At 56.5% G+C, this 26919-nt stretch overlaps 3 protein-coding genes across 8 annotated transcripts in view; 2 read left to right on the top strand and 1 right to left on the bottom strand.

The window, feature by feature from the left end:
- The first annotated feature begins 199 nt into the window (after positions 1 to 199).
- Positions 200 to 11911, top strand: GTSE1 (G2 and S-phase expressed 1). Of its 2 annotated transcripts, none has more exons than XM_007502631.3 (12): positions 200 to 375; positions 4063 to 4155; positions 5251 to 5308; positions 5450 to 5978; positions 6300 to 6401; positions 6593 to 6737; positions 7750 to 8055; positions 8444 to 8516; positions 9184 to 9423; positions 10253 to 10406; positions 10681 to 10914; positions 11552 to 11911. In XM_007502631.3, the coding sequence occupies exons 2-12, from the start codon at positions 4086 to 4088 to the stop codon at positions 11633 to 11635; spliced, it is 1995 nt and encodes a 664-aa protein (XP_007502693.1). In that variant the 5' UTR covers positions 200 to 375; positions 4063 to 4085; the 3' UTR covers positions 11636 to 11911. The 2 variants fall into 2 exon arrangements, with proteins under 2 accessions (XP_007502693.1, XP_007502695.1); XM_007502633.3 differs by having other exon boundaries at positions 6300 to 6485.
- A 143-nt stretch (positions 11912 to 12054) lies between these two features.
- Positions 12055 to 18575, top strand: TRMU (tRNA mitochondrial 2-thiouridylase). 2 transcript variants are annotated; one of them, XM_016425555.2, is made up of 12 exons: positions 12055 to 12397; positions 12926 to 13033; positions 13431 to 13602; positions 13676 to 13782; positions 13873 to 13995; positions 14138 to 14310; positions 14925 to 14978; positions 15064 to 15130; positions 15483 to 15583; positions 15881 to 16025; positions 16143 to 16225; positions 17687 to 18575. In XM_016425555.2, exons 2-12 carry the CDS (start codon positions 12931 to 12933, stop codon positions 17843 to 17845), a joined length of 1287 nt encoding a protein of 428 aa, XP_016281041.1. In that variant the 5' UTR covers positions 12055 to 12397; positions 12926 to 12930; the 3' UTR covers positions 17846 to 18575. The 2 variants fall into 2 exon arrangements, with proteins under 2 accessions (XP_016281041.1, XP_007502692.1); XM_007502630.3 differs by having other exon boundaries at positions 12055 to 13033; positions 13873 to 13985; positions 14197 to 14310.
- Positions 18576 to 23586: 5011 nt separating this feature from the next.
- The window catches only part of CELSR1 (cadherin EGF LAG seven-pass G-type receptor 1), a 136022-nt gene continuing 132689 nt past the window's right edge, over positions 23587 to 26919 (bottom strand). For 2 of the 4 annotated variants that reach the window (XM_056797609.1, XM_056797610.1), the window contains exons 34-35: positions 25786 to 26050; positions 23587 to 25213 (exon numbers count right to left, since the gene is read on the bottom strand). In XM_056797609.1, the coding sequence (XP_056653587.1) occupies positions 25189 to 25213; positions 25786 to 26050 (290 nt within the window). In that variant the 3' untranslated portion in view covers positions 23587 to 25188. The remainder of the gene's footprint in view (positions 25214 to 25785; positions 26051 to 26919) is intronic. The other 2 variants (XM_056797611.1, XM_056797612.1) reach the window with 1 other exon arrangement.

Genomic DNA, 26919 nt, shown 5'->3' with positions numbered 1-26919 from the left:
ACAGGATCAGGTGTGACACACCTGGCCACGAGCCCCATCCCAACCCTAAGGACCATTTATTATAAAGACAGAGACTAGCCCATCCTAAACCGGCCCTCCCATCCACCAATCAGATTCCGACCAGGTTCCCTGCAACCAATGCACATGCGCCGCAGCGCCAGTCGAACTACGTCCCCCAGGATCCCAAGGGGGAAGGGACCGGAAAGAGCCGGCCCAACTTGATTCAAACAGACCAATCGCCAGCGAGCCTCGGAGGTCATGTGGTTCGTGCCGCTCCTGGGACTGGACGGAGAGAGGAAGCGTATCTAGGTTTTAAATCGGTTGGCGGCGGTTGCTGCAGCGGCGGTGACAGGTCTGACGGCCACGGAATCCCTGGTAAGGAAGGGACGAGCCGAATTGGACGTCCCCAGGTCTGGCCCCGAAGGAATGCCCCGCAGTCTTTGGCCGAGGGAAGGAGACCAGCAGGCGCTGCTGTGGGGGATGGGCCTGGAGCCCAAGGGGCCCTATGGAACATCCCATTGAGGCTCCTGCTCCCCCTACTCCAGCCGGCCCTCCTTGGAACCTCCCATGGGTGGGCCTAATGGAGACATCCATTAGGGGGCGGGGCGAAAGGCCCTGAATTTAGAGACTTGAAGGGCCGTTCAAAGGCGCCCACTGGACAGGTGGGCACACTGAGGGCAAGAGAATGAAAGGACCTGTTGACTCCCAGGTCCTCTCCCCTCCAAACCTGGGTCCTGGGTCTGAAAGGGGATGGGACTACAGGTTGGAAGCCAAACCTGCCCACTTTTTAGGCAGGCACACTGAGTCCAGGAGAATAGAAGGGCTCGATTCTGCCAGGCATGGCTGGGCCACAGGGGCAGGCTGGCCTTAGCAAGACCTTGTTCTCCACCCCAGCCTGTCTAAGGGAGAGTTTGACCCAGAAGGACCTCCTCCAACCTTGATTTATAGTCCAGGCGTGTACTTTTGGGTTGGAGGCTGGGAGTCTGCCCCCATGAGAGGACTCTGGGAAATCCCTTCTGCCTGACTCCAGCCTCCAAAGATCAGGACAGAAGGAGGGCCCTGGAGGGGGCTCACACTCCTTTGTGGGGCCGGTGTCTGCCTCTGTAAAATGAAGGGGCCCAACTGAGGGCTACAGAGACCCTCCTTTGGGGGAAGATGGGGAGGCTGAGGCCCCGAAAGACAGGTGACTTATCCAGTCCCTGAGGGCTGGCATTCAGGCCCCTTGCTCAGTTAAATGATGGTCTGCCTCTAAAGTCTTTGGCTCTTCTGCCCTTTGGAGCAAAGCCCCTCGAAAGGCCTCTACAGTTCACAGTTCTCCCCCAGTTTCTCTCTTCTCACTCTCTCCTCAAACCTTTATAGACCAACTTCTGATTTGGTCAATCTACAGAAACAGCCCTCCCCAAAGTGGTCTCTTAGTGGCCAGATCCAGTGACCTTTTCTCCATCTTCATCCTCCTCCACTTCTTTGCAGTGGGTCCCTCTCTCCTCCTGGATTCTCTCTTCTCTCAAGGTGTTTCAGACCCCATCTCTCCCAGTTCTTCTTCTCCCTCTCTGATCACTCACCCATCTCCTTTGCTGGATCCTCTTCCAGATCATGCCCTCTCACTGGGTGTCTATCAGGGCTGTTTCTGTAGATTGACCAAATCAGAAGTTGGTCTATCCACAGTTCCTGTGGACCTTTCTCGGATCTGTTTATCCTGCCCCAGACTCTTGGTTGACCTCCAGGTTCATATCTTCATGCTTTTCATACATCTTCAGCTGGATGTCCCATAGACATCCTATACCAGTGATGGCAAACCTTTTAGAGATGGAGTGCTGGGCCCTGCCCCCATCCCATCCCTCAGATTGAGGGCCATGCCCCTCCCCCTGAGTGCTGGGTGCATCCTGCCCTACCCTCCTTACCCCACACAGGGAACAGAGAAAGTGCTCCCTTTGGGCTGTTGAGCAGAGAGATTGGTGAAGTGAGGAATGTCCTCAGCAAGTGTAGAGAAGGGGAGGGGACTGGGTCAAGTACCCCACTCCCCTCCAGCTCTGCTGCCTATGAGCCCTACACCTTACCTCCTTTTTGCTCCCATTGGGCTGCCACGCAGAAGGGTGGGGGATGTGAAAAAATGTCATCAGGCATGGTGGAGAGGGAGAGGGGATCAGCTCCACCCAAGTCCCTCTACCTTTCTAGTAAGGAATTGGGGGTGGGGGTGGCCATGTGCCCACAGAGCACCCTGTGTGCCATCTTTGGCACCCATGCCATAGGTTTGCCATCACTGTCCTGTACTCAATGTATAGAGTAGAACTCACGGTCTTCCTGGATTACTGTTGAGAACAATACCACCTCCTTGTCTGCTGGACTCCTCACCATCTAACCCCTATAGCTAGTATGGTGCCAAGACCTGTGGACTTCATCTCTGCAACATCTCCCAGTGTGCCCTTCTTTCCCTTCTGATGCTTCCCTCATCTCTTGCTTGAACTAATGTAGTCATTGCTGGGGGTCTACCTGCCTCCAGTCCTCCCACTCCAAGCAGTCCCCAAAGTGATTACCCAAAGTAAGTCTCCTCATGTCCCTCTTCTCAATAACCTCTAGTGTCTTCTCCAGGATCAAGTACAAAAATGCTTCACACTCTACCCCCCCCCCCCTTCCAGGCTTCCCACACCTGATCTCCCAGCATGTTCTTTTCAGTCCAGTATCCCTGACCTGGTTGTTCCATCAACAAGGGCTCCATCCCTGGGCTCTGGACATTCCCTCTGGCTGTCCCTCCCCGATGCCTGGAGCATTCTCCCCACTCTGCTGCAACTGCTAGCCTCCTCAACTTCCTTTAACTCCCAGATAGTGGCCATATGCAGACTCCCCTCAGAGGTAGGGGCAGATGAGAACAATTTGTTCCAGTGGTCACCAAGGCAGGCGCTTACAGCTCGGTCATTCATGCCTCCCAAAACATCATCAATCAGCCTAACTTTTATCCTGCCACTTCAATTCAATCTGTGTGCAAGTCAAAGGCCGTCTCCCATCCTCTTACATGTTATTACTTTCCATTCCAAATGTTCACAGGGGCCATTCATACCCCCCAGTGGTTTTACTGGTGTGCTTGGACACAGCTGGACACTGGACTTGGACCCTGGCATCATGAGGGCGCTTATGAGTCCTCTTCCAGTATGAAGGACAACCATTACTGGAGCCTCCCTCTTAAGGCCCAGTGTCTTCCTTCAGTTATCCTGGCTGGAGTTTGTTTATGACCACTAGATTGGGAGCTTCTTGAGGACAGACCTCTTCTGGGCCTCTTTTTGTATCCAAAGCACTTAGCACAGTGCCTGTCACAAAGGAGGTGTTCAGTCAGTTGTTTATATTAAATTGACTGTGTGCTGTGGACAGGCCATTGAATCCTGGCCCCCTCTTTGATCCTGCGTAATGGCAGGAGCTGATGTTCCATTATCACGTGAAGATTAGTTTGCAAAGCACTTGCTTCCCAGTTCCTTGGGAGCTTTTCGTTTTTTGTGACTCCAGTGCCCTACACACAGTAGGTACTTAAGTGTTTATTGCTGTGAAGTAGAAAGCTTTAGTGTCCTCCCCATTTTATAGATGAAGAGACCAAGGCTTGTGGACATGAAGCAACTTGGGCTAAGGTCACCTGGGACCCTAACCACTGCCCTACGAACTCTAGGCATTGCTGCTATCTGCCAGGGCTACAGCCGAGGTCTCAGGGAGCCACTTGTCCTCCCTGACCCCAGACACCTCTTGTGGAGCCTCAGGCCACAGCTTGAGAGGGGGGATGGCTGGAGAAGGGTGTGGTGTCCACGGGACCCTGGGGAGGAGAAATCCCCTCCTCCTACCCTTGGGGCCCTCTACTGGCTCCATCCTCACCCCAGCCCCCAGGACCACCACATAGGGGCAGCCCCTAGCCATGGTCAGCCTCCCTCACCAGGCCTGGCCTGAAGTACCGGGGAGCTTGACAATTAGGAAGCTGACCCCAACTGACCTCCCACTGCTGTGGACAGCAGGCATCATTGGTGTGTCCTGAGCCAACAAGGGCAGGATCCCCTCACTCGTGTCTCCTGTGTGATTTGCTGGCAGGTGTCTCTCTGTTGCCATTTACTATGAAGGAAGGAGAGGAAGGTTTGGTGAGGGGGACCACCAAGGAAGGAGCCAGCGTGGACACCCAGAATGGTAAGGGCTGTGCTGCCACGAATGACCTTCATTCTCGTGGCCAGCTCCAGACTCCCCCTCCCCCCATGCCTTGGCAGGGTAGAGGCTCGGCCAGGCCCCAATCCATAAAGTGCAGAGCCAGATCCCTGGGAGATTATACACATGGGGCCACCAGCTTGAACCTGCCGTCTGACCTGGCTGAGCTTAAAGCAGGGACAGCTGGGAGGATCCCCTGGGCAACAGGTTGCCCAGAGTAGACTTCAAACCCATCTGCCAGCTGATGTGTTCATGTCCCTGGAAACCATGTCTCTGAGCTCCAAAGGCCTGGGAGAAGAAGGCCGGGTCAAGAGCTGGGCAGTTCCCAGGAATGGAAAAAGGTGATGTTGTCTGACCCCCATCCTCCCCTCTCTCTTGTCCCTCCCATTCCAGTCTTGTATCACCAGCTGACCTGGAAGCCCCAAACAGCTCCTTCATCTCTCATCCTGGAGCCTCCTTTGGTGGTGGGGGACACCACTGCCCTTCCGGACCTCCAGGCTTATGGTCCTCCCCTCCTCACCCTCCCTCAACATCTTCATCCAGTGGGTTCCCGAGTCACCATCCAGCCTCTCTGGTGCCCGTTTCCTTATCTTCATTCCTAGCGCCCGCACAGTGGAAGGGCCCTTGTCTAAAGCTCAGATCTGGCCACACTGCTTCTCCCCACCTCTGTAACCTGCAGCAGCTCCCTCCTAGCTCCAGAGTGAAGTCCAGAGTCTTCTGGTGTTCCAAACCCCTGGCCAGTCTTCAGACCCTTCAAGGTCTAGCCACATTGGTCTATTGCACTTCCGTTCTCTGGATGCTCCTCCTGCCTCTGCTCTGGACCGGGCTGGCCCCAGGCTTGGACAATTCCCTCACCTTGGAGCACTCTGCTTAGATGACAGCCCCCTCTGTGTGGGGGGGTTTCAGGGTACAGGAACTTGTCTCTCCTGGGAGGCGGTCAGGGATCATCTCAGCACAGGGCAGGTGCACAGTAGGTGCTTCAGAAGTGCCTTTTGACAAACTGGTTGGTCAAGGGAGGGAAGTGAAGGCCATGCCCTTCTTGGCCGCCCAGCCCCTTCCTAACTGGCTTCCCTTTTCCAGAACTTCCTCTTTTGACTGATGAGAAATTTGACTTTGATCTCTCGCCGTCTTCATCCAGGTTAGTCACTGGGCATTACTCTTGCCTCCCTGTTCCTCCTCGTCCCCCGCCTTGCCCTTCTGACCTCCCTCCCTTGCCCACCCCAGGAGGGCTCTGGTGGGTGTTCAACAGTGCCCCCCTCTCTTCTCCTCACACTGCCAGTGCCAACGAGGATGATGAAGTCTTCTTTGGCCCTGTTGGGCACCGAGAGCGATGTGTGGCCGCCAGCCTGGAGCTACAGGGCTTCATCCCCAAGGAGGCTGAGTCCCCGCTCACATGGAGCCCCCTGGCAGGGGAGAAGTATGTGGAGATTTTCAAGGAGGCTCGTTTGCTGGCGCTACAGATAGAGAGTAGTGGCAGAAAGACAGCGTCTGGAGCACGCTCCCCTGAGCCAGCACCAGACCCACGGGAAGAGTTTGTGCGGGAGGCCAGGCTAAAACTGGCCATCTTTGAGCAAGGACAGGAGGCCCACAGAAGCCCCCTGGCTCTCAAAAGAGAGACCTACTGTGTCCTGACCCCGGAAGCAGCAGCCGTGCCGGCATCACTCACCTTTGCCGACTCACCAGAGGCCCCAGAGCCTACTGCTTCTGGGTCCCAAATTTTGAACCAAGGAGTGGCTGAGAGGAAAGCCCCAAGCCGACTGCAGCTCCCCAAGGCCTCATCCACACCTGGAAAGGGAACTCCTGCCAAGGTAGCCCCAGCCTGGGCCCCTTGGGAGAGTGGGGGGGCAGTCCGTCCACCAAGGGTGGGTTCTTTGGGCAAAGAGGCAGGAAGGGAAGGTAGGAAGAGGTCCAGTGCCTGCCCAGGTTTCAAGGTCAGCTGTGCTGCTCATGGAGCTTGGCACTCACAGGGCTACTCTGCCAGCACAGATCGAAGCCTGTCCTTTCCCATCTTACCCCCCAATCCCTGGCTGAGGGATCCTCCTCCTCCTTAAGGCCCAGTCCTCAGGGTTGCTTTAGGAACTTTTTCTGGGAATGGGGAGGTCTCATGTGCTTCACCTCCTGTCTTTCAGCCTCAATTGGGGAAACAAACCCATCCTTTGAGGCTCCCCCTCAGGGGTTCCAGAGTGTCCTTAGGGACTGAACCCTCGAACCAGTCCAGCAGCACTTCTAAGGTGAATGAGTCCTCAGGTGGTGTTGATGGTGGCAGCGGCAGCACTACTACAAGAGGCCCCCTTGGCTTCTCTGTGCCCAACAAGGTGCCTGAGGGGAGTGGTCAGTGGCTATGCAGGGAGCCCCTGGAAGAGGCAGTTTTGGGGGGGATTATGGGCTGTCTGTTGGTTCTGAACTTGGCTCTGTATTGTAGTTTGGGGCCAAGAAAACCCTGCTGAAACCTCCCGGGCCCCCCAGGACCCTCCTTGGGGGAAAGAGTGCCTCCTTCTCTGGTCCTGTTTGCAGTGTGAACCTGACCTCAAATTGGAGTTCATTGGGGACACCAGGACAAAGCAAAGGTAGGGTGCAAGCCTGGGCAAGGATCTTGGGGCAGCAGAAGGGTGGCCTGGGCTGGGCACAAGTTGGCCCCTCCTGGCCCCGGAGCTACAGCACCGAACTAAGTGGGGAATTGAGGTGGCTTGGGCTGAGTAGGGATGCCTACTGGCATCGGGCACCACGAGGGAGGTGCCATCTTACCCCTGGCTTTCCTTAGGAGGGTCTCTTCCTGCCCTGCACTTGTTTCTGCTCCTACTGCCAGGCCCATCTCCAGCAGCAGGACTTTCTGCTTGAGGGTATCAGTGGTGTCATGGGTGTGCTCACAGCTGGTACCCTAGAGGTAGCCCCAGCCCTGCTGGGCTCCCCTGGGGCATTATGGAGAGCAGAAACACAACTAGGCGTCAGGCTGCCCTAGTGAGGAAATAGGGCCTCGGGCCAGCCTCTTTCCATGCCTTCCTCCTTCACAAGACACCCACTGCACAGACAGATGGACTGTCGAGCTTCTGTTCCATGTGTCCTTTGGGTAACTGGACTTGGATCTTTCAGGGCTTCAGAACCTGGAAAGCCTGGGTTCAAATCCTGCCCATTTCATGCTGGCTGTGCACCTGAACAAATGTCCCCCGGGCCCCTCCCCAAGACTCCCCATGGCTGTGTGGTCTCAGGTCTGAGATCCCTGGCATTGGGCAATCAGTACATAGAAGGTGCATAAAGAGCCCCAAACCTGAAGTGTTCAGGCCCATCCCTGCCCTGTGCCTGCTCAGTGGCCTACAGGTGACATCTGGTGGCAAGAGGTAGGAACTGCAGGCTCAGCTCCCTCCTCCCCCCTCCCCCAACAGGTTGTGAGGGTTTGGAAAGGCTCCTGCACGGGGTTCCAGGAGTGTGAGGCTCTGACAGCTCCTCCAGGGGCCCCAGCCCCATCCTCCCCAGAGATGCCTCAGATCCTCCTCAGGATCTGCTGCCCAAGGGCTCTGTGTGCTGGGAGGAGGCGCCCCCCTGGGGGTCTCCTCACTCTGCCCCCTGCTTTCTCTCTCACAGCTAAGCCAAGTGAGGCTTCCTCCCGCTGGCCCAATACTCCTCGGCCCAGGCTGAGCCAGGGGAGTGTCTCCTACCTGAAGGATACCAGGATGGCCCAAGTCAGCACGCCCTTGGCTGGCCGAACCAGGGAATCGGCCTCAGTTTCCCTACGGCAGCCACAGACTCCCAGAACTGGAATCCAGAGGCCTGGTTCCAACCCCAGCCTATCACAGTCCTCTCAGCCAGTGAAGCCCAAAGGGCCTAGGGGGCCCAGCTCCAGCTCCAAGGTGCCTGCCAACCCAGCTGGACATCTTGCCCTCTCTGTAGGTAAGCTCTGTCCCCACCTTAAGAAAGCTCAGTCTGGCTAGCCTGGAGCAGATGGGAGTCATGCTTCCCATGGACCTAGGGTCTTTCTCGGCTCTGGTGGGGTGCCAGGAGGCTGAGACCTGACCATCGGCCCCCTCCCTGCCCCATCTGGTAAGGGAAGTGCAGAGAACTGGGGCGTGGAGGTCCTAGGGGTGGAGACAAGGGCAAGGTGGCATCTGGCACCCCCATCTGGGCCTTCTTCAATGTAGTGCCCCCAAATGGAGACGGGAGCTTGAGTGGCGCTGGACTTGATAGGGGGCCCCCAGGGCTTGTGACCATGCACTGTGGGGTGGTTGGGGAAAGGGGGCTCATCCTCGGCCCTGTCTGAATGGAGCCCTTTGTGTCCTAGGCCCCTCACCAGATAACGCTGCTCCCAGAGTCCAGGGCTGGAGCCGGCTGCCAGCAGGCCCCTCATCTAGAAGGTAAAGGACTATCCCCTGGGCCCCAGGCCCCAGGGCCTTCCCTGAAGTCAAGGGAGGAGCTTAGGCCTTGGGGGCTGGGGGGCTTCCTGCAGTCTCCTAAGGCCCAAGTGTGGATCAGCAGCTTCTCAGCCCAGTGCAGTGTCTGAGCACATGCCAGGAAAGAGCTAAGACAGAACTGGAACTCGGGCCTCCCACCTGCCTTACACAGAGGTGCCACTAGCCAGGCCTTTCCACATCCATTTGAAGGTTGCCATGTCCATTTGGTCATCATTATCTGTGGGGCCTCCTGGTAGAGGGCTCTGCATACAGTAGGTGTTCTGTAAATGTGGGCTGAGCTGAACTGATGGCGTGAAGGCACTCTGGGGGCTCCGGCCTGTTGGGGAGTCTCTGCTCAAGGGGCCTCTGGGTTGAGTTTCCTCAGCCTTCATAGCCTCTTGCCCTCCCTGGTTGTGGTTGTGGCTGGTCCCCCAAAAGAAGGGATCCTCAGTTGGAGGTCTCAGTTAATCTGGTCTTGGATAGGGATTAACATGCAAGAGGAGGTGCTGAGGAAGGACCCCAGGAGTTCCTAGAAAGTCCCTCTCTGCCTCCAAGGCTCCCTGTCTGAGGTCCCTGCAAGAAGCCCCCATCAAGCCTCCCGTGGCCTGAGAGGTTCCCCCTCTTGTTACAGGGTGTCCCTGCTCAGCACCCCTGCCCAGTGCTCCTCAGTGGGAGGTCAGCCCCTGGGCAGCTGTGCCCGAACCCCCCTGAGTGCCCGGCGTATGTCCGCCCTGCCTACACCATCCAGGCGCCGGGTGTCAGCCCTTCCGTCATGGTCAACACCTGGAACTGGACTGAGAACTGCCTCTTCCCCCAAGCTAGTGGCTGCTCAACCACCTTCACAGGTGCTGCCCAAGAAGACTGAAGGCAGGTGAGATGGCCCCCTCCCCCATCACTGGGTCTGTTTGCTCCTCTGGGCCTCTCCTCCCTGGCTCTCCTGACCTTTCTCCCACTTCTTGGAGGAGACCTCTTTTGGCTCCCCAGGGGGATCTCCTGGGCCCTCTTCACTTGGTCTCTGCCTTGTTTTCAGGTGCCAGCTCTTTTCCCCAGAGCCAGCATTGGCCCCCTCCACGCCCCATCTCACTGCCTCAGGGGTCCTAACCTTTGAAGGTGCTGCCTCTGGCCTTCCAGGTTCAGAATTCCCATGAGGGCCTTAGTGCCCTGCCCTGGGTTGGAGGCTCCTCTGGCCTCTGGAAAGTTTTGCCCTTAAGTTACTGGCCTTCCCTCTGTGTCAGGCCAGCCAGGGGGCTCCTTCATCTGCTATAGCAGATCTCGGGTCCTGCTGCCACTGGAAATTGTTGAGTCAGGCCCACTCTCTGAAGGTCCCAAAGGCTCTCTGAGGCTGTACCTAATGAACAGCTTCAAGCTGGGGGCTCTCCCCCTGTGGTCCACACCTGTTTGAGGCAATGAGAGGGTGAGGATGAGTCAGAGGAAGCAGGCCTTGAACTCGGGACTTCCCGACTCTGAGCTTATCCTTCTCTGCACCAGGCCCTCCTCCCTTTGCCCAACTTTACCTGAAGCTGGCTCCTGGGCACGGCAGGACCGACTCAGGCCCTAGTGGCCTCTCATGACAGGGCTGACTCCTTTCCTGTCATCACCCTGACCGTGGAATAGCTCTCTGTTCATCAGTTCTCAATTCTTAGGACTCTGATGAGCCCTGGCAGGTGGGAACCTTCCTAGACCACTCTTTCCCTTGCCAGGCCTGAGCAAGCCCAAGAAACAAGGAGGCTGGGGGCTTCTCGCCTGTCTGACCCCCCATTGGTGGTGCCTCTCGCCCTCGACTTTGCCTCCCCACCACAGACAGTGTCCAAGATGCCTGGGGAGGAGACCAAGGAGCAGCCAGTGCCCCCTGAGGTATGATGTGCTTCTCTCAGTGAGAGGGGACAACTTGGTTGGGTGGGCTCCTATCCCCCAAATCAAAAGCAAAGACTCAGAGCTGCTGTGTGGACAATGGAGGGGTAGAGAACCCGGAGTGCCTGCCCCAGGTGCCCATGTCCCAGGTCCTGGTGGGAATGGTCACAGATGTCCCTTTCTTCCTTCTGCCAGAAACTGGGAGAGATACAGGAAGGAGCACATGGCCACTCTTGGGAGACACTGGGATCCAAATGACTTTTGCTCTTTCTTCTAGGCCGTGCTCATCCACATTGAACCCGAGCCCTGTGCCACCATTCCAGCAACACCAAGGCCGCCTCTCTGTAGCCAACCACTCATTGACTTCTCCAACAGCCCTGAGATGGCCCCTCGGGGCCTCCCACTGAAGCCAGCCATGGCCAGTGAAGGCCAGCTTCTCATTGATCTGTTCCACTCTCCAGAAGTAGCCCAAAGCATCCCACCCAAGCCTCTTCCACCCGTCACAGGACAGGTGCGGATGAGCCAGGTCATGCCTGAGGCTGTAGGGTGGGGGACTGGCTTTGTCCTAACCTAGACTAGTCAGGTTTGAAGAGGCCACAGTGGAAGGACCTGCCCATCTTTCAAGGCCCAACACCAGAGGCTGTGGCCACACTGATCTGGCCAGCTGACAATGGGCTCTCCTCGCCTGACCCCTTAGGCCTCTACCATCCATCTGCTGGTGGGTGTGGGTGGTGCCCCATTGTAGGCATCACCAGAAGAGGCTCCTTAGGGAGGGATGGCACTAATGGTCTGAGCTTTTTTAGAATTGAAAGTCAGTCTGGGACTCTGTCCTGTTTGTCTGGGCTGGGAGTGGGTGGAGAGGGCCTCTCTTCCCAGAAGCTGGTCACAAGCCCCCGTGACTAAGATCTCCAAGGCCCTTAGGCCAGGAAGGGCCTGATGACAGGTAGGCTGCCACTCTGGCCATTCTCAGAGCCCAGGACAGATACCCCTTTGGGCTGGGATCAGCACTGCCCTCGAGGTGGCTCAGTTGGGCAGGGGCTGCCCAGTATGGTGGGTGCTTAGTACTACATTGCCCTCTCAGGAAGGACACCTGCCCCACACTGGGCAGGACCCAGGCCACCCAGTCAACATCTTTCATTTCCTTTCAGCTCATCGACCTGAGCTCGCCCCTGATCAGCCTCAGTCCTCTGGAGGACAAGGAAAACCAGGCCTCCCCACTCCTCAGGTTGTAGGGGGCAGCCCAAGACTCAGGCCATCAGTGGGGAAGAGTCAGCAGTGAATGTTCAGCAGGCTGAACCTGGGGCCTCTCAGAGATGGAGGCCGGCCTGGCCAAGTTGTCCACAGGCCCAACTTCCTGCCAATGTCCGGGGGACAGACTGCCCATCAATCCCCCGCCCAGAAACCAAAAAAATGCTTCATTTCTAGGGACCAGAAGGACGTTTTTATATGTTTTTATCAAGTTTGTTGGAAAGCCCAATGTAGATTTAATTAAACTCTTTGAAATCCTGGCCCATCCTCCTTGTAGACAGACCCACCTAATGCTAACCCTCCCTCCCCTATGAAGGCCTGGAGCACAGGACCAAGTTCAGCTCTCTGGCTGGGGGCCTCCTCCATGCTGAAAGAAGTGGGGGGCTCAGACCCATGCGCAGCATCATCACCCCTCCTAGTGATTGATGTGTTCCAGCTGCAGCAGTGCTGCCTTTGGGAGCAGGGGACTGCTGAGAGCCCAGGCCTCAGGAACAACTCATCTCCCTTTTCTATCTATTGGCTCCAGACATGGGCCTTTTGCCCACGCTGAACCTCTCTCCCTCACTTAACTCAAGGTGCCACCTCTGCCAGGAGGCCTTCCTGGATTCCCTGGGTGTTTATTGGTGCCCTTGAGGTTCACTGTGTCCCCTGTAGGGGAGAGCAGGCTCCCAGGGCTGGATTGAAACAGAAAGCCTTGCAGCAGGATGAAGAGGAGTGCAGGGGAGCACTTCCAGATCCCCCAGGAGGTAGCCCAGAAGCCCTGCTTCTCAGAGGTCAGAGGTCTGGCTCCAGGACCCCAGACAGTCTAGAGCCACCTCCTTCCTCTGTCTATGACAGAACTCCAAGTTGTCAGGGTTGGCTCCCTGCAGAAGTGGAGCTCAGGGTCCCAAAGATGGGGATGAGGGAGGGGCATCTTGGGACCCTAGGTGGGCACTGCATCCCTGAACAGCCTCAGGTTTCCTAAGATGGGCAGCAGAGCAGCCGATGGGGAATGTCAGAGACTGGGCCTGGCCCCTGGTGATGCCCAGAGGCTGGTGGGGGGGGGGGGGGGGCATCTAGTAGGCACCCATTGTGAGCCAGGCAGGATGCCAGAGGCTGGAAATGCAAGGGAGACACCCTTTCCCTTCCCCAAGTGGGCAGAGAGGGTCTTGGTGCAGGAGGGAAGGGGCGGAGAGTGTGGAGAGGTCCCGCCCAGTCCAGGCGGAAGACCCGTCCCATTCTTGCCTAGCCTCTTCCTCTCCGAGACCCGTGACTTCCGGCGGTGCTTCCGGCAGATACCATGGCGGCTGCGGCTGGCGTCGGGGTTGTGCGGCGGCGCGTGGCGTGTGCCGTGTCCGGGGGTGTGGACAGCGCCGTGGCCGCGCTCCTGCTACGCCGCCGAGGTGAGCCTGGGGGTGCCTCTAACTGGCCAGTGGGTTTGGCGGCGGCGGCGGGAGCGTGCTTGGGAAGGCGCAGTGCGACAGGGGCACCAGGGTCCAGCATCCGCTAAGCACTTGCTGTGTTCCGGGTCAGGGCTTTTCACCTGGCGTGCCGGAGGCGGGGCTCGAGACAGCAGCTCCGCTCGCGTTTCCCCCCCTTTCCCCCTCCCCACCTTGTGCTCTATTTCTGTCTAGTGACAGGCGCTCCCTGTGACTTTTTATTCCCTATCCCGCCTCTCTTCTTTTGGGTGGCAGCTTCGCAGTATTTTCCCTTTGACGCTGAGGCCCAGATGAGCTCAGGGCTGGGGGCACCTCCGGCCTGGCCCCCCAATGGTCACCTGGCCCCTCCCTTCCACCGCAGGCTATGAGGTCACTGGCGTGTTCATGAGGAACTGGGATGCGCTGGACGAGGTCAGCGGGAGCGGCTGTTCTGCTGACAGAGACTGTGAGGACGCGGCCCGTGTGTGTCGGCTGTTGGACATCCCGTTCCGCCAGGTGGCCTTCGTCAAGGAGTACTGGCACCACGTGTTCACGTGAGCAGCGCCCCCTCCCGTCACTGACCGCCCCCTCCCCCGCCCCCCATGACCTGAAGCTCTTTCCCTGCAGGGATTTCCTGAGTGAGTACGAGAAAGGCCGGACCCCGAACCCCGACATCCTGTGCAACAAACACATCAAGTTCAAGGCCTTCTTCCACTACGCACTGGACTGCCTGGGTGGGTGTGAGCCGGGAGAATGCCACGGAGGGGGCCCCTTTCCCTCCTCACAGGGCTGGCGTGACCACAGCTCTTCTGTGCCCCTGACAGGAGCAGACGCCATGGCCACTGGCCACTACGCCAGGACGTCCCTGGAGGACGAGGAAGTGTTTGCACAGAAGGAGGAGCCCAGGCCCAGGGGGCTCTTCAGGAACCGCTTTGAAGTGAGGAACAGTGAGTGAGGTCTGGGGAGGCAGAGGGGCTGGGGGCACCCATCTGTCAGGCCAGTTGGCATGGGATGCTTCTACAGTTGGAGGCCAGGTTGTGGCGTTGCCCGCTCCCTGTTCTGGCCCCACACCTCATGTGTCCCCCGTAGCTGTGAAGCTCCTCCAGGGCGCGGACCTCTGGAAAGACCAGACCTTCTTCCTCAGCCAGGCCCCCCAGGAGGCCCTGCGCAGAACTCTCTTCCCCCTTGGGGGGCTCACCAAGGCTTTTGTGAAGAAGATTGCAGCTGAGAATGGTCTCCATCACGTGCTGCAGAGGAAAGAGGTTGGCCCCTGGCGAGACATCCCCGTGACGGAGGATGGCCTGTACTGGGGGGAGCTGGGGCTTCTGGGGTGTCTCCATGCAGAGGGCAGGATTCCAGCAGGGGACAACCCTTCCTCTACCCCCAGGTTGGCCAAGCCCCTCAGAGGCTAACAGTTTCTGGGGAGGAGAGCCAGGTTGACTTGGCATCAAGAGGAGGGGAGTATGCGGGGACCTCGAGGGAGGTGTCTGGCAGGGGCTGGTTATTTCTGGGGAGAGAACCTCTGGGAGCACAGCCACGCTCCTGTCACTGGTCAGCGAAGATCTAGCAGAGCTGACCCCAGCACGACTAGGGAGTTCATACTGTCCAGGACACAGCCTTTGGCTTAGTGAGAGAGGGGCCCAGGCTCTGGACCTCTGCTTGTCCCTCCAAAATGGGGGGGGGGGCTGTGGGTCTTCTGCTTAAATGACTGTCCCCACCCCCCCAGCCAGGGCCCCCTCCAGTGCTGAAGAAGCTCCCAAAGGGCCTAGTTTAGGTGGCTCCCTAACCACAAAAGAGGTGGAGGGAGGGCCTGGGCACAGCCAGGGGGGCTGCAGCCCCTTCTGACCCAAGGGGCACCCTCTTCTCTTTCTTGCAGAGTATGGGTATCTGCTTCATTGGGAAAAGACACCTGGAAAGTTTCCTGCTCCAGGTGAGGCCCTTAGGCAGGGAGGGACCCCAAGGTAGGCTTGGAGGCTTCTCCCCAGAGGTAGGTAAGGACTCCATGTGCTTCACAGTATCTGCAGCCGCAGCCGGGGAATTTTGTCTCCATAGAAGATAACAAGGTTTTGGGGACTCACCAAGGTAAGGCTCTTCTTAAGTGCTTCATGTTGGTTTGGACGAGTGAAGGCCCCATGGTTCCTCCCTGAACCTCCCCATTAGAGCTCCTTAAGCTTGGGAATGAGGGCTCACTTGGATCTGGGGCACCAGACATGGGGGGGGGGGGTGGCCTGGGACCTTCACAAAACATCCCCTGACAGAAAAGGGCTGGTGATTTGTCCCCTGGTTTGTCACGAAGGGAGCCTCAAAGATACACGTTTAAGACAGGAACAAAACCAGGCTGAGCCCCCAGATTCTGATTCTGGCTGGGTCCCAGCAGGGTGAACTGTGAGAGGTGGATTCCTGCTCACACTGGGGCATGCCCCCCACCCCCCAGGTTGTTTCCTGTTCACCTTGGGTCAAGGAGCAAAAATTGGGGGCCTGAGAGATCCCTGGTACGTGGTCGAGAAGGACCTGAGGAGCGGGGATGTGTTTGTGGTGAGTGTGGGCATTGCACACATTTGTGTCCCGGACCTCTGTCACCTGCATGTTAAGAGAGCCACATAGGACTGTGCTGGGGATGGATCTGGGGTTTGCTAGAAGCTGTTTCCTGGCCTCAGGGAGCCCTTCCCAAAGGAGTTAGAATGCTATAGTAAAGGAGGTGACAGCCAGCTGCCCCGAGGCCCAGCCCAGGGTCATCCAGGGAGAGAGCCCCTGCCTCCACCTTGCACCAGGGCAGAGGGTTTACCCCAGGGAGCTCTGTCAGCCCAACCCCATGTCTGTGTCCTGCCCCAGGCCCCTGGCCCGGACCATCCAGCCCTCTACCGGGACCTGCTGCGCACAGGCCGAGTACACTGGATCGCTGAGGAGCCCCCAGCCCCACTGGTCCAGGACAAGATGATGGACTGTCATTTCCGTTGGCGGCACCAGATGGCGCTAGGTGAGCTTGGCCTGAGCCTGCAGTTCATTAGAAGGGAGACGAGAGCAGGTTTGGGGGTCCTCCTCCTCTCTGCCTCTCTGGCCCCAGACCCATCTGACTCCCACTTTTCTACCTCAGTGCCTTGTGTGTTGACGCTCAATCAGGACGGCACTGTGTGGGTGACAGCAGTGAAGCCAATGAAAGCCCTCGCCCCAGGCCAGGTCAGTGCCCAGTGCCCAGTATCTCCCTCAGCCCTGCCCAAAGCTGATGCTAAGTGCCACGGGGCAGCATCAGCCCAGCCTCTTCTGGCCTGGAGAGGGAGGGGGTTGCTCCTTGGCCTCCTGCCCTGCAGCTGTCCCAGGGCCACTCTTGTTCTGGGGACAGTCAAGAGCATTCTGGGGATTCCCCACACGGGTGGGTTGATCACCTCCCTGTACTAGGGGCTAGGTGGTTCATAGGTGCAGACTGGATGGAGACAGCTGGTCAGCTTGAGTCTGACTGGATGGCTGGGAGGAGACCTAAGATGGGGATGTCAGTGCTGGGAGAAACCGCAGAAGTGTCCTGGGATAATACCTCTCATTTCTTCAGAAACTTGCCTCTTCCTAGAAAGCTCTAGGTAATGGGGGAGGGCAGGCTGGGGGATGCCCATTCAGGCCCAAGGCTCCTCAGCAGAGAGGGCAACCCTGCCCTGATGAGTGTTTGGGCTAGGCACCCCTTCCCAGCCTGGACTGGAAAGGGGAAGGGGTCCCAGGGGCCTATTCCCTCACTCCTCCTTGGCCTCGGCCATCTGTTTGTCAGACTGAGCTCTTTGGGGAAAATCCATGATGTGGTCCAAGGTTTCTTGGGAGAGGGCCATCCCCCATCCAGGAGATACAGCTTTGGCCTCTCAGGCTCTCAGTGTCCTTAGGATGCCAGGGACATTATTGTTTGTTGGGTGTGTTGTCTCTGTAGAACCCTGTGCTGCACTTGCAGAGAGTGGAGTCAAGGGGAGGCCTGGGCCAGTTGGAGGGAGTGGGCACTGATAGCCAAGCCCCAATTAGTACTTAGAGAGGTTGAGCCAAACCCTGGAGAAGATGGGAGGGTGGCCAGGTGCCAAGGTGGGCTAGAGGGGAGTCCAGGGCTCCTGCCCTCCCACTCCCAGCAGAGTTGCAACCATCCAGTAAGCCCCTTCCCAGCAGGGAGGGGGCATCCCCGAATCAGTGGGCAGCGCATCTCAGTGTGGGTGGGCATCACTCCTGCTCCTGTCCTCAACTGGTACCCCTGTGGCCTTCCCTGCCAGTACAATGTGACCTGGGTCTGGCTGTGGGCTGTCTGCTGCCCCAGGACACTCGATCTGCATGTCCAGCCCCCAGGGATGGATAGTCTAGCACCTCAAGACCACTGTCTTGGATTTAGGGAGCAGTCCTGGGTCCTTGGAGTGTTGGAACCAGGGCAAGGAATGTGGAGTAGAAATGTCCCCCGTGTTCCTGCAGGAAGGGGCCCTGAGGGTCACTGACATTCTTTGATTGGTCTAAAGTGAAGACAGAGCCACTCCACTTGTCCCCAAGGCGGGATTCTTAGAGTAGCTGGTTACAGAGGAGCTAGACTGCCGGGGGGGGGGGGGGGGGTAGGGGGGGAGGGGGGGGCCCACACTGCTGTTTCCGAAGCCCTCACTGCCCCTCACGGAATATTTGCTTTTCCAGTTTGCCGTGTTCTATAAAGGGGACGAATGTCTCGGCAGCGGAAAGATCCTAAGGCTGGGGCCGTCTGCGTACACATTGCAGCTGGGAAAGTCCAGAATGACCAAAGAGGCCTCGGACAGCCACCAGGGCCTTGGCCCCAGCTTGGGCTCCGATAGTTGAGGATCTAAGAGTGGGTGAGCCAGCTGGGACCATGCCAGGCTGGACACCGGGCCCAACCCAAGGCTCCTGTGTTGTCATGGTGACAGCAGGGACCTCTTGAGGCCTTCTTGGAGTGGGAGGGGATCTTGGGCAACTCCCACCAGGGAAAAATACCAAGGACTGGGCCAGAGAGGGTGTCACTGGGCCCACAGCACAGCCATGGAGGTGCTGACAGGCTGTGTTGGAGGTGGGCAGATCCCCATCCAGCCACCTCGACTGCCCAGACTGTTCAGTCCTGGCATTTGTGTGAAGGTTCCTTTATGCCCAACCTCAGTCCATATGACATGAGCGTTGGAAGCCGATGTGTGGCCAGGAGGGTTTTCTGTCTGTCCCTGCTGGGCTGCCTGTGGGGGTGACTCCCAGCATTTCCTTTCCCATCCTTCCCTCCGTGCTTCAGATGAGAGGCTTTGGGGCCCGGGGAGGCCCTGGCCATGTCTGGACACTTGGCCTGAGCCCTAGGAGCAGGGCTGTGGGTAGGAGCTCAAGGAGGCCCCTGGAGGGCTGGGAGTCGGAGACCAGCCTAGCTCGTTCTTGTGCGTCCAGGGAGAGCTCCCCAACGTTTCCCTCTGCCACAGAAGCCAGACCCGAGAAAACCCTGCTGTGTTTCAGGTGTCTCCCAAGGCAATGGCCTGGAACATGGGCAGGTAGGCAGGCTGGTCCACCCTTCAGAAATAAAAAAGACTGAAATGGACTTGGTCTACCCTGTTCTGTCATCCCAAGACCTGCCTCTCACACTGGGGACCAAGGCTTTCCCCAAGGCCTGAGGTGAGGAGGTTCCCCCTTGTCACTGACTGGCTCTTTGATTGGAGGAGTCCTTGTCCAGGGGCTGCTTTGCTACCGAGAGAGCAGGTGCCCACCAGGGATAGACACTTGTGCCCCTTGGCCTGAGGGCTAGAAGGGCTCTTCCCGGTCATCTGCTCCAACCTCTTGGACTTGAGAAAAGAGAGTCAGGGTTTGCACTGGGGTCTTCCACTCATGTCCACTCACTGCAGGCCTCAAGTACCAAGGAGGTGTTTCCCTCCTAACACCTCGGAGGGTCCCTTCAGCCAATTTGTGTCACCCTTGTGCTGGGCCAGGGCCTGGCTGAGGATGGGGAGACCCTGCACTCCTGGAGCTGATGGCCATAGAAATGGTGCCCAAGGAGGTAGCAGGGATTTCCTGGCTGTAAAAGCCAGCTGTCACACTGACAGGTCTTTGTAATCCAACCCTTCATCCAGCGCCCAACTCAGCCCACCAATGGGGGCTCTGTGGCTGCTGAGAGACCCAGGACTTTGTGGTCAGTTGGGCCCCTGATGCTTCTCCCGTCTCCCTGAAATCTGTGGGGATATCACTGTTCTCAGGGCCTTGGCTGGGAGCCAGAGCTGGCTGCTCCCCCATCTTACTGTGATGTCTGCAAGGGTCGGCCTCAAGGGAGAGAGTGAGCATTTGGGGACTCACTTGAGGGGGTGACCTCTGGGCCTTGGCTCATCTGCAGGGAGAGAGGCAGGGGTCCAGGACCCAATCCTGGGGCCAAACACCCTGGCCGCAGATCCCGGGGAGCCTCTGCTTCCTTAGTTGTACTCCTAATGTCAGCTTCCAGGATGCCAAGAGGAAAGTCCTTCTGAGTGCCATGTAAGCCTGGAGGCTTGTGGGCTGCCTGACTGAGGGGGAGGGAAGGCCCTCTGGGCCCTGAGGCAGACCTCCCTTTTCCCTTCTAGACATTCTGGACTGGAAGCATCACTTGCTTTAAAGAAAAAGGATGCGACACCTTTACCACATTTAAAACCCTTCCCTTCCATCTTAGAATCAATCCGTTCCAAGGCCGAAGAGTGGTAAAGGCCAGGCAACGGGGATTAAATGACTTGTCCAGGGTCACACAGCTGGGAAGTACCTAAAACTAGATTTGGACTCAGGGACCCCTGTCTCCAGATCTGGCTCTATCCACTGAGCCACCTGGCTGCCCCCATCATGTTCTTTTGAAAGCCATCTCTGCTGCCTTCTTTAAGGAGCCACAGTTGAAAATTCTGCCCTTTTTTCACCCCATCGTCATCTAGCATGTTGCTGCGCCTGCCCCAGGCCTCCTATAAGGAAGAGGACCAGTGGGTGCAGAGGTGACTGCATGCCATCTCTGGTTCTCAGGTCTCACCTTCCATTCCTGCCCTCTCCAGCCACCTTGTATGTACCATTCCCCTGGCATCCCTGCCCAGTCGGTCAGAGCCTGGGCTTCCTCTAAGAGTCAGGCCATGCAGGGCTTTGGGAAGTTGAGGACGCTGGTGGAGCAGAGGGAGGAAATCCTGGGGCCAAGGCCTGGAGCAGCCTCTATTTGGGGGGTATCAGGGTGTCAAGAACTACAAAATGGCATACAGCTCACCTCCAGGAAGCCCTCTCGGGTTTGGGGCACCCCCTTTTTATCCAGAATTCCTAGTAATGGCAAGGTCTACACTCGCCCACATGTTTTTTTTTGGTGATAATTCCTCACCCCACCTGTGGCAGGAAGAATTGGCTGTGAGTGCCAGGAGCTTTTGGCCGTGGAGTCTGAAGGCGGGTCGATGCTCCCCATTTCACCTCTTCATTCTCACTGGGCTTCCTTCAGGATGCTGGGTCTGGGGGCTCCTGGCAGAAATCTGAGAAATGTTTGAAGATGCCACGAGGTGTCCAGCCCTCTCCCAGCCCCCACCACTGCCTCGGCCCTGGGTTAGAGAGACATCACGCCCCCCATGGCTTCCCCAAGCCCTAGAAGGGAGCTTCGCACCCCTCCCTTTGGTTGACAGGGGCCCAAGGTCGCTTGGGGATTTCCAGCCAGGGACAGCCTGGAAGTGGCCCAACTCTGGCTCATGGGGTACCCTCAGCCCACACCTGTTATCTGAAACATACAGCCCCATCTGGCACAGCTCTCTCCCTCAGGGAGTCCGACAGTGAGTGACCCAGAGCTTACTCCTTGACTCTTAACCTCACAAATCAGGGGCCCAGTGAACAGGAATGTGGTGGGACGGGGGTGGGGGGAGGGGGAGCTTGGTGGTTTCTGTTTGCCCTGCATGGGATCTAGGGGGCCCCCACCCCTAGGCTGCACTGAGGCCAAGAGTGAGGGGTCAGCTGTGTCCTAGAGGAGGCTCTAACCCACACCTGGCCTAGAAGAGTCCAAGAAATGCCCTTTTGGCCTCTTGAGTGCTTCCTTCTCCTTAAGAGCCAGGGTGAAAGCCGCCTTCCCTGATCTCCCATTAGTAATGCTATCCTCTGACCACCTCCCATACACCTCTCAGAGTCCTCTGATGGATTTGTAATTTCCCTTCTCTTCAACAAATATCTTTAATACTTCAAGAAGCAGCTGGAATCATACCTATGTGGGTCTCCGTTTCTCTACCCTTCATCTTCCTGGGTATTTCACAAATACTTCAGAGTATCTACCCAAGGCCCTGGGGCCTCTCTTGCCTCCATCTTTTGAGATGCTCCTGAACTGCCCCTCTGATGTCCTTCCCTCTTGTTCCCTGAGTGGCAAGATGCCATCATCTGCCCACACTCCCTGGGCATCTGCCCTCCCATCGCCCTTTGGATGGATCACTTGCAATTGGGATTTTTCAGAGGCTCTGGTGTTCCATTTCTTTTCTTCCCATGGGATCATGGGCAGAATATTGATGCTAAAACAATAGGGTTAGGGGGCCAGCTAGTTAGCTCAGGGGGTTGAGAGTCAGGCCTAGAGACGGGAGTCCTAGGTTCAAATCTGGCCTCAGACACTTCCCAGCTGTGTGACCCTGGGCAAGTCACTTCATCTCCAATCTCCTTGCCCTCACCACTCTTCTGCCTTGGAGCCAATACACAGTATTGATTCCAAGACAGAAGGTAAGGGTTTAAAAAAACAAGCAATAGGGTTAGGGGAGCCATGGAGAATCATTGAAAGCATGGTGCCATTTCTCAGGCTTCAGCTAGTTCCATCCTATCTCTGATCCTTATGAGCAGAGTGTTTGCTGGGCAAAGTCTTTGTTTCTTCTGTAAACTGAGGAGGTTGCGCTAGTTCCAGTTTTCCAAGTTCTCTCTCCCAGCCTTAAATCGAGGGTACTACGTTTCTCCTTATATTCCAATGGTTTGGGACTTGGTCAATTTTCCATTTGGATGGAACTGATGGATTGTCCCAAAGTGCCATAGGCCTATTTCATCCACTTGGATTTCCAGTGTGAGTGGTTAGTCTTTTGAATGACTGTCTTTTTCGTAGGGAGCTCTTAATTTGTGTGTTCTGGGACTCCATGCAACCGGAACAATGTCCTGTGCACATAAAGAATCTCTTCCTTTGGAGGAAAGCCGCCTCTTTAGGTCATAGAGGACGAAAGTAAGAAACACCAATGCTTGTGACAGGCTCACTGTCAGTCCGCTTCATGCCCCAGCTCGTACGGCATCATGGTCTGAGCAAAGATACCTCCCGTGACTGTGTTGATCACCACATGTTTCTTTTAAATAAAAATGTGAAACCCTTTCCTTCCATCTTGGAATTGGAGGTGGGTAAGGACTAGGCCATGGGGGTTAACTCCCAGGGCCAGGGGGCACCCAGCTAGGAAGTGGGGCCAAATTTGGACCCAAGACCATATATATCTTATTCTGTGTGCATGGGTTTATGTACATCCTTGATCCTTGAGCATCCTTGAGGAAAACCTGCAGTGCATCATTTGTTGCACTGTCAAAGGCTTTGTAAAAAGAATGAAGCCCCCCAATATCATAAATTCTTTCCACCTCTCACAGTGAAATATAATCTGGTGTATAGTGAAATACAAAATCCGGTTGTAGGAAAAAAAAACAGTTTGGTGGTAGAGAGGGAAATATAGCTCTGCTCTGGGGCTCCATTCTGGTCCCCAAAGGCCTTATGAAGAAGGCCTAATGCTTTGACAAGTCCCATCACAAGGAAAAGCCATCCAGCACTCCCCCGGGAGCTGACCTGCTCTCTAAGCACTGTCCAACTGGCTGTAGCTAGAGTGGGCTGGCATTGTGTGGAGGCGATTTGTGAAATGGGTACAAAACAAGATGGCGCCTGGCCCTGGGCTGTCTCGTTTCCTGTATGGAGGGAGGCAGCTGCTCAAGCCCCCGAAGGTGGCTGTTAGCTGGTCCCCTAGCCACACCCCATCCCACCCTGCAAGTTCAGAAAGATGTGGCTGCCCAGGCACCTCCCCTCCCTGGTGTGAGATTCCTGCCCTCCTGCCAACTGAAAGATATATGTGTGTGCACAGCTGTTAAGCCACGGCTTGCCAGTGATACTCCTGGAGGATTCCCGAACAGCCCTGTCCAGCCCTGAGCCAAGGCTGTGGACGGTTAAATTGATCATCGATCTCCAAGCACAGACCCAGAAGCAGTGAGCAGACAACGAGGAATCCAGGGTTGGAAACGACGTTTGGGCTGTACCGAGCAGCCGGCAGTGAGGCCCGGGCTATGCTGAGAGGGAGGGGGTGGGACTTACGGTAGGACACACATTCCTGTCACTGTCGCCGTGTGTGTGTGTGTGTGTGTGTGTGTGTGTGTGTGTGTGTGTGTGTGTGTGTGCACGCGCTCAGGCTGCTCCCCTCCTCAGTCTGCAGGGGACCTCTGAGGCCCCCGAGTCCAAGCACCTCAACTGATAGGGGGCCGGGTTCTGACCCAGCTCCCAGCGTGGCCTCCTAGACGAAGCTGGCCTTGAGGGGGCTCCGTGTGTGAGCAGGCTGTGGAGGACGGAGGGCTTGGAGAGAAGAAGAGGCAGGATTCAGATCCACATTCCAAAATCTCTTAATTTATTGTCACCTCAGCCAGGCTGTAATTCCAGTGTTCTGAGCATTAATAAATAGTCATTTGTTCAAAACCCAAAGCTTCCAGTGTTGTGTCTGCCTGGGAAAGTTACATCGTCAAAATAGGGCGGCCTTTTCTGTCGTTTCTAAAACTGGCCCAGAATGGGTGACCTCTCTGGCCTCGACCGTGATGGCGGCCGTCCCCGAGCCCTGCCAGGTGTGTCTGCCTGCACGGGAAGGGACCGCCGTTGCACAGTTAGTGGGCAGGATGGCTATTAGAGGCAGGGACTTCTCCCCCACATCCATGAGGGAGATCTCCATGGTGGGGGTTCAGATTCCCTGATGGTGGAGGTGCTGCCATCTTCCTGGGCCTACCCAGCACTGCTCCCTCCTTCCCTCCCATTTGTTAAATGGGGGCAGCCCCCTCCCAATCCCATCCCCCATCCTCTGGCCTCCTCAGGCTGCAGGAGAGACTGGACAGACAGCTGGCCTGGGGAGTCTGGGGCTGATGGCCCCCCCAGGTGGATCTCGACCCTTGGGGCTCTGGGATTTCTGTAAACATGAGGGTGACCAAGGCCTTGTCCCTGCTCACAAACGGGCTTCTAAAACGAACCAAAGGGACTGGCCAGACTCTCGGGGTGGGGGACAGAGACACATTTCTAAATTTCCTGAATAGCTGGAAAATGTGGCCAGGAGGACCTCATCTCCCCGCTTCCACTGGAAATGGATGGACAACCTCGAAGAACCAAAGAAGACCCCGACGAGAAAGACCCCAGGCCGATTCTGGCGAGCCTTGGTGCCTTGGCTGAGGGCAGAGCCCATGTGCCATCTTCAACTAGTCCGAGGGGTCGCTTCTCCGGGAGCCCTCACTGGGCCGTGAGGGGCAAAGGCCAAAGGGCCCTTGAGAGGAGAGGTCCTGGGGGCAGCCACGGCAGAGTCTTTGCTGCTGAGCAGGTCTCAGCCTCCTGCATGGATGCTTGGCTGCGATAGCCGTCCATGCCCAGTTCACGTACAACGCTACATTTTTTTCTAATATAAAAATATTGAGTTTGGGTTTTTTTCCCCAGCAATCTCCAGGCATGAACAAAATTGGTACAAATGCAAAATATACACAAGGTTTTTTTTTCTTCCTTAGAGAATCATCATACAAAATATATAAAAGTATCTACACTTTCTTCTATATAAAAGTTTGTTTTTGTGGTTGTTTTGAAGACAAATGGTCCTGAAAGGCTGGGTAAAACTGCTGCTGGAAGGCCCTGTAGGAATGGGGGTCTTGGCCCTGCAGGGTCCCAAGGCCAGCTCCAGTCCCCACTGCCTCCTCTTTTGGAGCTGCCGGAAGCCGGGTGGTCGGGGGAGCCCATCACCTGCGTCATGGCCCCGAGTTTCCCAAAGACTTTGGCACAGATTGGATATTCCAACAGGCACTTAATCTCCGGAGCGGTCTCCGGTCTGCCATGAAATGTCAACGGCACAGGGAGGGATGAGGCACCGTCTCCTGCACCCGCAGCCAGCTCTTGAGGTTGGGGCTCCCCCGCAGCTGTGGGAAGGCGAATCCCGGCCCCGGGAGTGTCACGATTTCCTGATGATTCAAATGGAAGTTTCATTACTGCCTCTGTTCGTGAGAAGAAGGAGAGCAAAGGGCGCCACAGAGTGGCTCCGTTTGAATGAGTGACCACACGCAGGGAGGGCAGGAATGCCCTGAGTCTCTGAGCTGCCCACTCGCTGACCCTCTGGGATATCCACTGACCCTCCGGGCTACTTTCTGGGCTGCCCGCCTCAGAGAGGGAGGAGAAAGTGAGAGGAGCTGCATGAAAGGCATTTCAGGGAACTGAACCCCGGAGGTCAGACATGCAGCCCAAGTCAGCAGTCCAGATGGAAAGCAATTGGGAAATGCACAACAGGACCCAGATAACGGTACTCTCTGACTACAGGGATCCCTTTCTATGAGCATCTGACCCCCTGCTCTAGGTGACCGCTTGTCCATCCTCTGGCCCTCAGGAGGAAGCACATTCTGAATCTGAATCTCTCCCAACTCCTCTGGAAAGACCAGGGACCCCGCTGGATCCCAGGAGGGAGAGATGGGAGGAAGAGTCCTGGGGGGCTCTCCTGTCACGGAGAAGGGTTGGGGGTCCAGAGAGGGCCCCAGAAGTACAGGGCAGAGTTCCTTCTGCCAGCCCCACTTACTCTGAATCAGATGCATCTGCGTGGACAGTCCCTGTGCGTACGTTCATGACCACTCCATTGAGCTGGTCACAAGAGTGTTCTCTCGGAGAGTTTTTGACGGTCACTCCTGGGTCCACTGTGGGGCAAATTCCGTCATTGGAGCCAAGGGATGATGTCCTGGATGAGTTCATGGTCTGGTTGTAGTCTGCCAGCTTCTCCCGGAACCGGTTCTTGAGGTTCCTTTCAGTCAGAGGGGGTGGGTAGGTCACTTTGTTCTTCAAGATGCCTGTGAAGAGAAGAGAGATGGGAAAGTCTTCACAGCCACCAAGGGGCTGCAATCTGCACTAGTGAAGGGAAGGGATCACCCAGACCTGTGGAATTTAGTGGATAACAAAGAGAATGAAGCTCCCAAGATGTTGATAGAATGAGAGCTTCTTCAGGGAAGGAATCTTTTATTTTTGTATCCCCACCCCCCAGTAGAGCATTTGGAATATAGCAGGTGCCTAATAAATGTTTTTTAATTGATCAGTTGATTGCTATATCTATAGTATTTTGCCAGCAACAAAGCACATTTGCAGCACAGTGGGAAGACCCTGAACTCAGAAGACCTGGATTCAAATCTTCTCATTTTTACTACTCTTATGACCTTGGACAAGGTATTTGACCCTCTCCCCCCACTGCCGGACCTGAGAATCCTCCTTAGTGAAATTGATGGTTGGCCCTAATGGCCTCTGAGGCTCCCCCCTTCCAGCTCCAAACCAATAGTCTTAGAGTCAGGAGTGGGCAGGAGGCTGCCCCTTGGTGCCGTCTCTCCTCCCCTCTTAGAGCCAGTAGCTTTCTTCAAGTCCAGCTCAGGCATCACCTCCAACCCAAGGCCTTCTCTTACCTTCCAAGTTGCTCATGTACATAACTTGTATTCACTCTGTCTACAGCTGTTCTCATTTATCTGGGCACGTGTTGCTTCCCCCAATAAAAGAGACACTCATGGAGAGCAGGGACCAGTCCCTTTTGTGCTGGTCAATCCTGGCATTTGTTGCAGGGCTCAGGAAATGCTTATTCATTCACCCAATGATTCATTTATTTGGATGGTTTTGTATTGGGTCACACACAGCAGCAGCATCTTTTGGTCACTACAGTTACACAAGTTACCACGGG

Source organism: Monodelphis domestica, chromosome 5, assembly GCF_027887165.1.
Source record: "Monodelphis domestica isolate mMonDom1 chromosome 5, mMonDom1.pri, whole genome shotgun sequence".
Lineage (NCBI taxonomy): Eukaryota > Metazoa > Chordata > Mammalia > Didelphimorphia > Didelphidae > Monodelphis > Monodelphis domestica.
Note: the sequence above shows the minus strand (reverse complement) of the source record. Positions and strands in the feature narration are given on the sequence as shown.

Bases quoted from the DNA above. Each gene is read 5' to 3' on its own strand.
- TRMU (XM_016425555.2), top strand. From the start codon at position 12,931: ATGGCGGCTGCGGCTGGCGTCGGGGTTGTGCGGCGGCGCGTGGCGTGT. The intron at 13,996-14,137 runs GTGAGTGAGGTC...TGTCCCCCGTAG, and splicing joins CCGCTTTGAAGTGAGGAACA to CTGTGAAGCTCCTCCAGGGC. The intron at 16,026-16,142 runs GTGAGCTTGGCC...TTTCTACCTCAG, and splicing joins GCGGCACCAGATGGCGCTAG to TGCCTTGTGTGTTGACGCTC.
- GTSE1 (XM_007502633.3), top strand. From the start codon at position 4,086: ATGAAGGAAGGAGAGGAAGGTTTGGTGAGGGGGACCACCAAGGAAGGA. The intron at 5,309-5,449 runs GTTAGTCACTGG...TCACACTGCCAG, and splicing joins CTCTCGCCGTCTTCATCCAG to TGCCAACGAGGATGATGAAG. The intron at 6,738-7,749 runs GTAGGGTGCAAG...TCTCTCTCACAG, and splicing joins GACACCAGGACAAAGCAAAG to CTAAGCCAAGTGAGGCTTCC.